Source organism: Dermacentor andersoni, chromosome 2 (assembly GCF_023375885.2).
Source record: "Dermacentor andersoni chromosome 2, qqDerAnde1_hic_scaffold, whole genome shotgun sequence".
In the NCBI taxonomy this organism is placed as follows: Eukaryota; Metazoa; Arthropoda; class Arachnida; order Ixodida; family Ixodidae; genus Dermacentor; species Dermacentor andersoni.
Genome location: NC_092815.1, coordinates 100,305,477 through 100,317,991, shown reverse-complemented (window position 1 = coordinate 100,317,991; position 12,515 = coordinate 100,305,477). Strand labels below are relative to the sequence as shown.

General features: G+C 45.8%; 1 protein-coding gene across 1 annotated transcript in view; it reads left to right on the top strand.

Moving 5' to 3' along the window:
- Nucleotides 1-8,978, top strand: part of LOC126541544 (solute carrier organic anion transporter family member 74D-like) — a 36,230-nt gene extending 27,252 nt beyond the window's left edge. The window contains exons 5-9 of the mRNA XM_050188348.3: nt 1,758-1,959; nt 4,174-4,306; nt 5,119-5,327; nt 6,481-6,545; nt 7,451-8,978. Coding sequence (XP_050044305.1) covers nt 1,758-1,959; nt 4,174-4,306; nt 5,119-5,327; nt 6,481-6,545; nt 7,451-7,896 — 1,055 coding nt within the window. The 3' untranslated portion in view covers nt 7,897-8,978. The remainder of the gene's footprint in view (nt 1-1,757; nt 1,960-4,173; nt 4,307-5,118; nt 5,328-6,480; nt 6,546-7,450) is intronic.
- Nucleotides 8,979-12,515: the final 3,537 nt, after the last annotated feature.

Genomic DNA, 12,515 nt, shown 5'->3' with positions numbered 1-12,515 from the left:
TGCGTTTTGACAGAGGTTGGAACGAAAAGGAAGTGGACGGAAATATTACCTGCTTGCACTGTGAATATGCAAGGCATTATAGTGGAAGTGAGTTACCTGTTCTTGTTCGAAGCTTGACGTTGTGTTGTAGTACCACCTAAGCAGTCTTACCTGTGAGGGTTATGCTAATATCCCTTGGATAAGGTGACGTCTACGCTTTGTAAATATTGTAGTTTAGTGAGGTGGAGCTCCCACTTGATAAACAAACTTTAGAAAGTCGATTCAATGAAATGTACTTCGTGCTGTCAGGCTTGCTACCTCAGTCGCTGCTCAAAGCATGCAGGCTTCCTGTTGGATAAGATGCGTTGCACAGAAGCCCAGACGAAAGGTGAACACGCGGGCGGAAAACCAGCCCTTTTTAACATTTAGTTTCAAAAGTCACTTCTGCTTCTTTATATGTGGCACATCTGTCATACATACTACACGCGCTACTTAAGATAGGCACAAGTCGCCGTGCTACATCGTATGTATGTCCGCCTGCATACCAGTGTTACCTGCCCAAGCGCTCGTACACACCTGACCGCTACGTCCGGAGTCGTATTGGTTGGTTGGCTTGTGGAAATAACAGGGTGTCTAACGTCAGGGGAAACTAATTTTCAGGGAATATGTCTGTTCTAGAAAATTCAGGAGAAAAAAAGGATTTTCACTCCAGTTGCTTTGAATCAAGGAAATTGGCACTTACAGTGTTTCTGGAGAAGCTAGTTGTATGCCAGAAGGAAGCGATGTTTTCAACTGAACCTTCACAATCTGCCAATAATGATGTAGTTTACTGGTTTCAGGTGTATGAGCCTGGCTGGGTGGTTGGAACATCATGACAAACATGATTCAATAAAATATGACAGTGCATTTCGGCTGACTTATAGTTTACTAATAGAAGCTGTTGAAATTATCATGGCACAGTAACTTGGCAAGCTATAAGCCACAATTTTTTTCCTGGCGCCCGAACGTTGAATGTCGTGGACTGTGAGGGAGAGAGAGAAATAAAAAACAGAGAGGCAAGGCAGATAGGTCAACAAGACGAGCATGCGGTTTTCTATGATGCCCTGGGGTTAAGGGAAATGCAGAATAGAAAGAGGAAAAGAGGAAGAGAGACTGAGCACTGCGCGCACACAGCAGGACACACAGTAGCATACTACAATCGGTCATTGAGGCCGGTGTTCCTCAAGAACAGCAGTACCGCCTGTAGAGCTTTCTGCGTCATCGACGGATGTGGCCAAGGCCCAAGAAAGTTTGTTTCAGAAAATATTCTGCTGTAGTGCAGTCGGTCTAGGGTGGTCTTGAAGAGTGCGGGGCAATTTTCATAAAAAGTAAGGGAACATCTTGAAAACCTGGGAGATTGAAGCTTCCAACATAGTAGTGAATTACGCTTATATTTCTGTGCTAGATGGCACAAATAGACGATGGGTTGTGATATCAGTAAAATTCTACTGTGGAAAGCACGCGCTGGTAAAAAATGAAATAATGTTGAAGCGCTCAGTATTTACGCACATTGCTGCCAGATAGTGTTAGAACCAGTTGCCTTCAGGAACCTTTGCTAACACTGGACAGGCAGTAGTGTCCCTACGGGGCGACACCGCTTGGCTGGGTATATCAGCGATAGAGTACAGCAAGTATAGTGCTTCATATACGTGAGTATCGGTCATATCATTGGCTGCAACCATCGTGCTCGCAGTGTTCTTCCACTGTCCCTTATCGCAGCTTTCCGGGGTGTTGTGCAGGTCCCGTACTTATGGTAACCAACGTGCTGGGACTGGGCATGGGCGGCTTGGCGCTGCACGCCTTCAGGCCCAGGCCTCGTCTTGTGACGCTGTACACGACGCTCTGCGACGTGGTCAAGCTGGCCTGTCTCGTAGCCTGCGCCTTCATAGGCTGCGAAGCCATCCGGCTTGCTGGCACCGTCAGCACCGTCTCCGGCCACGGGTAATGAAAAACGGTAAACAGCGCTATTCCGCACGGAACAATGACAGGCGCCCGAGAGGACCGAATTGAGATGAAATTAATGTTGTTCGCGCTACTGGGTTGGACCTGTCATTCCTAGATGTTCAGCATGTTTCAAAGGACGCGGATCGGCGTCGACCGAGGTCATTCACAACGCCGACTACGCCTTCGCTAAGCTACACACTTACCAAACCACGTGGACAGAAATGTCAGCGAAGCCACATTTTTTTTCGAGAAGCAGAACTTATCGTCGCCCTGGTAACTTCGTCTATAGATGCCCACACAGTTGGAAACCATCTACTTCAAAACAGTTTGTCCTCGCCTAGAACGCCTTGAGTTAATTCAAGTATATGTACGCTTACGTATACTTCCTTTAGACAGTTCGACGAATTGGTGGTGCAGCAGGACAGTAGTGCAAATTGCAAACGGGTTGTGTTCGTTTGCGGCATCCAGATGAGTTATACTAGTATGGGATAGTGGCTATGATAATTCCACTACTCCCTGAGCTGAATGTAATACATTAAACACCGTACGTGACTCGATGGAGACGGCCTGGCAGGCTGCTGCAGTGGAAGCGGATGACTATGCCACACCTCTGGAACATTAGTTCGTCACTTTAGAAAGTGTGTTTTACTGGGTTCTCTGACGCATCTAGGAAGTGGGCTGTAACGCGTAAAATAGAAGAGCACTGTTTTCGCAGGTATATCCGTCGCTTAAGGTATGCCTAATTTGTCTCCAGCAAGAGTAGGATGTAGTGCAGGAAGAGGAGATATTTAGAGCGAAGTTGTTAAGGGGAAGTGCCCCAGATTTTGTGTGGCGTTGAAGGCCAGGGTGCGGCGGCGGGCTAGGTATCAAACAGCCAGCAACGCAACCTGCGTCGGAGTCCCAAAGTGTTGCTTTCCTGATGAGGAAGACTAGCGCAACAAAAAGGCAACGCACACATGAAGGGAAGACAAAAACAAGCGCTTCTTTGTCTTGAAACATAACAATGAATACTTATAAATGTTAACTTGCGCCTCATCGCACGCGACAGAAAACAACTTCTTTGGGCAGTTTTCTAAAACATCAGTCTTTAATATTTGCTTCTCATGTCGCGTTTCACCGGTTCCACATTGGAGGTCACCCAGCAGTGTGTATGGCTGCAGCGGTGACGGAAGACGGCGTATTGTGAGAACAATTAACTCAGCTAGCGTGTGCGGTGTGGCCTGAATGAATAAGAACAGTGACCCCCTGTACTCACGGAAAGCTAGAGGGGTGGAGTTTCCTTACATGTGTTACTGTTCCAAGTAGTCCGGAGTCGTCTAACAATGCTTTTTGTTTCCAGGAGGAAATATTGAAATCGGCGTAGCTTCTACGTGCGTCGGCTTCGCGTTTACCCAAACGCCGGAAGAGAAAAACAGGAAATAAGTCACATTTAACACTCAGTAATGGATATTGTCTTCTATTGCTTTTGTAAATGAAATGGTAACGCTTTCTCTTCTCCATCTTAAGCTTATATGGATGGTAACATGGGACGTTTTTTTAAGAGCGCGATCACCTGTACGCATTTAGCCCCCGTAGCTAATTTTCTTCATTGCCGCAGAAAATTGTACTCTAGTATAGTACTTCCGAAGGCTGTCAGAACTCACAAATACAGCTTCGCTCTTTGATGTATCAGTTCTCAGATTGTCATGCATCAGCGAAAATATTTATTTTTTTAAAGTGCCGTTCCTAAGCGTTCTTCAGCCGCGTGCGCTTCCACCAAAGGAAACACCGTCTGGCACGCTGCCAAAGCCTGCACTGCGGACGGCAATGGACGGCCCGAAACTGAAGAACGAGCTGAGAAAAGACGCTTTAAAAATAATTATTAGAAATAATCAAGTAATAAATAATTAGAAAGCCAGTGAGCACTCGAGCATTGGAGAGGAACGTATAATTAAAACCAGAACCCTATGAAACATTCTTTACGACTGATTGCCATGGAGGAAGCAGGGCCTTCAGACCCCCAAGCGATTTGCCGAGTTCGAGATCGGAAGGGAAAACGCTTAGCCCACACCTACACCGTGCCCACATCACAGCTAACGCTTAAACATTTGCGTTACACATGCGTAATCGTCGCGCGAATATTTTTTGCGGTGCCAGCGCCAATGCACCCGTTCATTCACTCACTGTAGCGCTGGCTGTTAAGATGCCTGTCTTTGTTTTTCCTTCTTTCAGGTCGTCGATACAGACGGCTTGTAGCCAGAACTGCAGTTGCGTCACCAGGCACTTCCAGCCTGTATGCGACCCTGTCAATCAAAAGGTTTTCTTCTCGCCTTGCCACGCAGGCTGCACCAAGATATATGCAGCAGTGAGTGTCGAATCTGTGTACTCCTCCCGCGTGCTGCGTTTCAAGCAGTGGAAGCTGTAATCAGCGAACTGATTCGTATGTGTTGCCCAGCCTTCGGTTACAGGTGGCTTTTGCCCGGCGGCTTAAGTTTCGTTATAAACTGGTACGAAGCTGTAAGCTTTAGTTTGAGAATTGTCGTGTAGTTCCTGTCTGAACATTGTGTGGCATATGCGTTATTTTGGGATAAAATAAGCCGTACGGGGTGTACAGCATTTAAAGGTTGTCAAAGGGCTTGCACAATTTTTTCGGGGGCCGCTACAGTTCTGTTGATGTTTTCTAGTAGTACCAGAAAGAGCGGTGGGGTCCTTTTCAATATCACGTGGGAGTCTCCAAAAGCATCCAGGAGTCGGGTGCTCATTACTGCTGTTCGCAAAACTTGAACTGAGGGAATTAGCGAGTTACTGAAATCTAAGAATTGTTGCGCTCTTTTAATCATTTGGGCAAAGCACGGGTAATGTGTTTTCCATTTGTACGCCTACACACGCTACTGTTAATTTCTTTTTGTCAGGCTCTGTGTTAGTCGGCAGACTTAGTGGTGTTTTATCATCTTTTTTTCTACTGTTTATGACTTGTTTAATTTTTTCCCTTCTACTTTCTGCTAGATAATAATTTTAGGATAGACGTATTGGCTCAACATCCCATACTTTACGCCTACGCAACAGCAACAGTTCCTTCCAAGTTTCAATTGTTGAACAGGTGTTGCATTGAGAAAGCAGAACAGGCTGATCGAGACTGCAGTTTTCCAGTGACTCCTTATCGCTCTTTTTCCACAGGAGCCAGGTGAGGTGACCCTCAACGAATGCTCGTGCTTTCCAAGGCCACCTTTACAGCAGGAACACCAGGAAGCAGACCATTGGACGCCGTACTTGGGATTGTGCACCGGTGACACGTGCGGCAATGTGCTGACGTTCATTGCGTTGTCGTCTGTTGTCGGCTTCATCGTCCGCACTACAACCGTGGGACACACGATTGTCGGGCTCAGGTAAGCGGGTACACGAGACATGTAGCGTGTACGTTATTCTCTAACCTGCACTTTTTAAGATGACATTACCAGGAAAAGCAGAATTCACGCTTACTGTACGCTTCTTTATCGCTCGAATTTTGCTGCTAGATCGCATGTCTTTGTCCTCGCCGTTCGAGAGAACACTTTGCGTCTTCGCGTGCATGGTTCGTCCAGCAAAGTTGAGAGACCGCGGCTTCGTTCTTACCTCCACATAGCGATTCTGTGTCAGCGAAGAAAGTCTCGCGGCAAAATTTGACTCTGCTCGTACTTTGGGCAGCATGCCTTTCGAACTGCCGTGGCTGGGAAGTCTGTCAGTGCATGCCGTCTGCGCCTAACGCATTTTTTGCTAATAACCCCAACACACTGTGTATGTTGAACACAACGTTGTGCATCTGCCGCTCTGCATCTTTAGGCTTAAGGGAGACAAGGAACATGTCTACGTAGCAATTCTGTCTTTAGACGACAAGCGAGTGTCGTCGGGTTGGACGGACAGACCAGGCGAAAACCTCACGGTCGGACAAACGGGACGACTGGCAGCAGAGAGCGATGTTTGTAGCCTAGTGGGAAAGTCTGTAAATATTGCGAGATTTTAGGGAATTTAAAGAAAAGTTTGCCCTATTGGAGCGTGAACTACATATTAATGTCGTTTCAGTGACGTAGATACCCAATATGACCAGCAAATTATCCTGGTAAACTTACTGAAATGATTTTCGCCAAGTCTAATGCCTCGCACACGTTTTACTACAAGGGCGATCATTTGCCGCTACTTATTTAAAGACATACCGAAGAGCTTATCAACGAGCCATCTGGGTCCATCAAGGTTGTATTCTAGGCAATGCACAATGTTGAATTTTGGTACTGTGTCAGAACGTTGTTTTCCCTTTTCTCATTCTGACCGTTGACTCATCATCGCAGGTGGTAGATGAAAGCTATAGTTAAAAAATAATGAGGACGACGTTTAGGAATAACCAAAACGTAAAAAAACGACAAAACCCGAGCAATTGATCGTTTTCACCCTTACATAATGAAGCAAATGGACTGTTTTGGGCTGTGACCTGGCGAGAATGTTGTTGGCGTCGCTGCTTTCGACGTGCCTACCTATAGGATCGATGCACATGTATTACCGTTGCAGGTGTATTTCTCGCGAGGAGAAGGCCATGGCGCTGGGCGTCCAAGAAGGCTTGAGCAGCATCTTTAGTAAGTGTCACGCCCGTTATCTGTGCTCGAGAATTCTGTTCCTGGCGCAGTGGTGATGCTTAATTTATAGATCAAGAGAGGCAATTCCTTGTTTTGTCCTGATTCACTTCGAGTCAGTGACACAAACGCCCCACGTAAAGCTGAATGTCCTGCAATGAGAACAGCTCCATTTTCTTGCCAGTAGCTTTTTAGTGTTAGCAGACAGTTACAAATAATTGAAATAGGCTTCACATTGCGTTGTTAGTTGACAGTCTCAGAATAATTTCACTGCAGTGTACATAAGAATAATTTTCTTTTTCATTTCAATTAATTTTTATATCTGTATTTCGTACATGAGAAACGAGTGAGCTTGACGAGATCCCTGTAACTTTAAAGACAGTTAATAGCAGCGCGACAGTGGTAGCTAATAGTTCTTAAACGTTTGACAAAGCATGAATTATGCATGAAGCTTGGTCGGTGACACACATCTTTCGTGACCCGCTGCGCGCGCTCAACCGTGCATCATGACCAAGGGCAATGCGGTAGGCGTGCTACGCACACAGGTGCCGTTTTACGTCCTACGAATAGAAATGTTTCGAGTTTTAAAGAAAGAGGGTAATCGCGTGACATGCTGCCTTTAGAATAAAAGCAATGATTTCGATATTTTTTTTGTAAAGACGGAAAACGATTTACCATTTAACACTCGTGATTGTTCTATAAGTCAAAATCATGCGAGCCAACCTCGTGGACAGTGTCTTGCTCTTAAAAACGAAGTAAAGATAAATAGTAGCTGGTTTAGCTTTAACAGAAAGAATCCTAGTGGAAGCGATTAGGTGGGCTTATTAAGGTGGTGAAATGCGCGGCGTTACCGGCATGTCTTGGCTTTCCTGCAACGCCAACGCCACTTTCCCGTAACCTCCTTGCAGCTTATATTCCGTACCCGATACTCTACGGGGCTGTCTTCGACTCTGCCTGCCTCGTGTGGGAGGACAAGTGCGGCGCGCCGGGTGTCTGCTGGCTCTACGACACGGACCGGCTGCGCTACGCCTACCACTTCTTGTCAGTCGCCATATTGCTCGTTGCTGTCGTCTTCGAGGTGGGCCTCGTGTACCACAGCGGCCGCATGTCCGGCTTCTACTCGGACGCGGCTGTTCCGGCTTCGCGGCGAGATAAAATTCCCGCAGTGGTCGTGGACGGTTCCGAGGGTGCGGCTCTAGTCGAGTTGCAGAAGACAAAGAGTGGAACGAAAGGTGAAGAAGCGGAAGCAGGGAGTGGAGAAAAGGAGGACGAAGACCTCCTGAGTGCGGAAGACCGTCAGACATCGTGCGGGGGCTGTAAGCAGGAATCAAAAGAGCAAACGTCGGTGTGCTAAATAACTATCTCGTGCCATAATCAAGGATGTATTCGGTGATGTCGGGACGCGCACACATTTGCCAGTGAATGGGACCAGTGGAGCTCTACTCGGACGAACTGCCCAGGCCAACGGTGGCAGCGAGCATTGGCCTTGTGTGTTGTGTCCAGCGTGCGGCTCCGTACAGCCTCGAGGCTGTTTGGTTCAGCAGAAACGTCTCAGATCCGTTTCTGGGCTGCGCACTGCGCCTGCTTGTAACTTATGTGCCATTTACTCGTGGCTTGCTTTTGAGCATCCATGACAAATTATTCTAGAGCCCAATCCAGCGGGGCCTTCTCGACAAAAGCTGTTGACTGGTCATTCAATTGTGCAGAGAAATGCCGGCCTTGCCACCATGAGAGGAAACACCGTTAGGGCGGTATCGTGTGCTCGCGTGCCTTGTCTGCACAGTCTTGTGTTGTGCCTTGTGATATAAGTAGCTAACGCCGCTCGTGCTACTTGCAAGTCGGAGAACACCCGGTATTCTGTGGTGCTACGAGCCCAACATGTCTTTTCTGCGAGTGTTGCTTTAAGGCTGTCTGCTTGATGTCACACTTCGCGTGTGAGGTAAGCCAAATAAGTTATATGTGTACGTCGTATGTGCACACTGAAGATACCACTGAAACCACCACAAGAGTCTGCTGGCAGGCTATTATATATTGTGTGACATGTTTACACATATCGTGCACAGCGAACACAGACTACGGACTTCTCTTCCCTCAACCAGTAGTTTGTGCGCGCAGTAGAGCGCGTGAAACCAGAGACTGTTTAAGTCCATCATATCAGTTGCCTTCATTCATTTCTGCCAATGCAGCGATTTGAGTTAGAGTATTTCGACGGTAATTGTAATTACGCGCGTGGCATTTGTATGCACTGTCCCTGCCTGTGCCAGAGCGGTATGCATCTGTAGTAATGTGCCTCACTTAGCTTAGAGTACCATAGGTACAAAATAGCCTTAAGCATTTTCATGTGCCTTAATTGCAACGTTCTGGGTCACAAAGCGAGACATATCGGTTGGAACCGTATACAGGAATGTTTGCTAAAAAGAAAGACATTTTGCTATTGATGGTGTCGTGATTCATTCTTCAGTTGTGTTAAATCAAACAAGTGCTCGTCTTCTCTCGTTACGTCGCTGGAGTTGCGTTAGAAACTTGCTGGACAGGGCTACGCAACACGAGTTTGACATACAAACGCAAGGCACGAAGGCAAGTATTCAACAAGTGAACGATTAATTCCATTACTCGTTAACGAATGTGTGCACTATACCATTCTTCAAATCCAGTTTCAATGCATTGCATTCCAGTACGATTCCGGCAAAGCTGTACTCAATGTTTTAGAGAATCAGTTGCTATCAGGATGATTTTGGTACATCATATGCGCCTGTCGGTCATCCCACGCTCTATGACGCCTGGTGGGAAGGCCGGGCATGCTCATATCTACTTTTTTTAAATACACACTCGCATAGCTGGAAAGCCTGCCAAGGTATCGTTCATTATGCTATTGTAGTGACCGCAGATGAAACAAAGTGAAGAAGAAGAGCCGATAACAAGTAGCGCTACCTTCAGATGGTTTAATGCCGTTTGACCGTCACCTGCATACAGATAATTACTAAAATCGGTATACCGCGCGACAAAATGGTTATACTCTTGCCTCCCACACGCTTTCCTACAGATAAAGCCGCTGGTGAGATCCTAAATGTGACCTGCACAGAGAAACAGGTAGCTGAATGTGAAAAAAACAAACGAAAAAAAGAACGAGAGGCAACAAAAGAACGTACGGATGTTGACCAGAAGAGCGTCTTGTTGGCCACCATGCGCCCTCTGATATTTCTTTTTCCAGTGATTGTGCAATAAGTAACTTGTCTTGCTTGTTTGCATTTCACTTTGTGCTTTTGAATATATCTGCAACTTTACGATACAGCGCAGTCGACGTAGTTTGAGCCGTTATGTGCATGCTTTATCGCCCAGTCCCCTGGTCTTAAGCGGATTGGTTCTTTGCAGGGACGTCCGTACGATCAGAGAAATTGGGGGACTTTTCTGCCGGAGAATCTTGCTTCTAATGCTTTTGCGTAGGTAATACAGTAATATGGACGAGGAGGCGCAGTGCCCGCCCCGTTTGTCCCTAGCCAAGCTGAAGTACACGACCGCGGATAAATACTACGGGATAAGCTCTCTCTTCTCTTGCCTCTACGTCTTATCTTCTCCTTGTAATAAGGAAAAGTACACTATGGCGAAGCAGTCATATTACTGCGCATCGTAATTGGGAGGCCCTTAGTTCAAATCGCGTGTTGAACAGTTTTTTTCTTGTATATATATATATATATATATATATATATATATATATATATATATATATATATATATATATATATATATATATATATATATATATACACTTCTGCAGTAATTCTTTACCTATGCTTCACCACCAGGCCTGACACACGGAGGGTTGCTGCGAAGGGGAGCGAAGCAACCCGGCGCGAAGCACGGAGGTAGGGAATTTCAGTAAAACTTCATTTGGGCCTAGTTGGTACATAATTCTGAACTTTCTGTACGAATTCTGAACGGGGGTAGGGGCTTAGGTAGATGCCGCTCTAGCGGCCGCAGACCAATGAATACTGACACATTGATAGAACGAATTCGTTTTAGTGTAACATATTCCTTTTCAGGTTCTACTGCAGTTCTTGTTCATGGCAGGGCGGCTCATACACAAAGCGTGCCTTGTGACACGTGCTCCCTATCCATCCATACACGTATACTCCTCCCGTGGCTGACGGCCCTGGCATTGCGAAGCAGCACACCTTACTTTACGAGCGCCCCAGGGACGTGGGCCGGCCGCGGACGGCAAAAAATTTACGCTTCGCCATTACGAACTCTGTAACAACCGCGATGATTCCGTTTTGGCGGAAGTGTAAGTGGTAGTTAAATGGAGCAAAGCACGTCATTTTCCGTAGTATTTAGCCAAAGAGCCATTTAGGAGCAAGATTCCCCAGGACAAAGTCCCCATAGGTCAGGAAAAGTTGCATTTAGAAACGAGACACCTCAAGAAAAGGTCCCCAGATTTCTCTGACCGCACGGACCTGCCTGCGAAGAACCGTACGCGGTTTTACGACCGATTGCGTGAGCATTACAATTAAAATAGCCGTAATAATTCACACACGATGAAGCAAATGAATCTCTCTTTCCGATCAATATGCAGCGGAGGAGCGGTGGCGGCATGCGGTAATGGAACGCGGCCTCCGCACCAAACCCTCTAACGAATGATGTGCCCTCGAAGATTCTCGACACAGCACTGCGCTGTCAATCTCGGAAGCTATGCCTGCACTGGGTTGGTTATTTTCACTTCCGACAGATGACCCTGGTGGTAACCTTAGGTAGACAGTTTCTCGATTTTGCTTCTTTAAGCAAATTTAATGAAAAAAAAAAGTGACTGAACAAGCGCTTATAATAACCACTGGAAATTTTAGGATGCTTTGTCTTACGTGCACAGTTGCTTATCTGAGAAAGTGTAACAGTAGGACTAAAGATTGATATACAGAAGACAAAGCTATTCAATAGCCTGGCCACAGAACAAGAATTCGTGATTAGCAGTCAGCCTCTAAAATTTGTGCAAGAACACGTTTATCTAGGTCAATTACACATAGGGGATCCTGATCGTAAGAATGTCTGCAGAATAAAAATGGGTTCGAGTGCATGCGGAAGGTATTGTCACATAATGACCGATAGCCGTCAACGATAGCTTGCCCCTATCGTTGAAAAGGAAATGTACAACGATTTTATTGTACCGGTACTAGCATATGGGACAGAAACTTGCAGGTTGAGAAAGAAGCTTGACAAGGACTTAAGGACCGTGCAAGAGCGTTGGAAAAAAACGTTTGACCTAACGATATAACAGGAAGGTAGCAGTGTATACGCCATGTTCTAGTTGACATTAGAAGAAAAAGAAATGGAGCTGGCCAGTCCATGTATTGCGCAGGGCAGATATTATTAGTTACAGAATGGGTGCCTAGGGAAAGGAAGCGCAATCGAGGACAGCCGATAATTAGGTGCTGGGAGGAAATCAGAAAACGTGCAGGCACAATTAGGATTGAGCTAGAGCAAGGCAGGGGTAATTGTAAATCGCTGGGAGAGGCCTTCGTCGTGCTGTGGACATAAAAATAATCTTACGATGATAATTTATATTCATATGATGCATACATGAGAGTTTCCGTTACGAGTTTTTAATATCACGGAGCATCGATAGTACTTGACTGAGGCCATGACAACTCATCTTGCGAAGAAAATTAGGGTGAGATTTTATAAAACTTCTCGGAGCGTTTTAATGCGATCTCAAAAAAAAAAAAAAAAAAAAACGCGAGCACAAGAAAAATGTATCGGCTGCTTTTATTGGAATATTGACGGTGGCCATCTGCTGCCAACCATCTTTCGTAAAGGTAATAGGCCCGTAAAAATAAGAGTACTACAAAAACAAATTTAACAGAACTTTTAGTGACATTTACTGAAAATAAAAAGAACAAAGGGACACAATACGTTTATTAATGACCATAATTTTAAATTGTTGTAAGACATTATGGTGATGTACGTGTCTCTCTTACAGACATA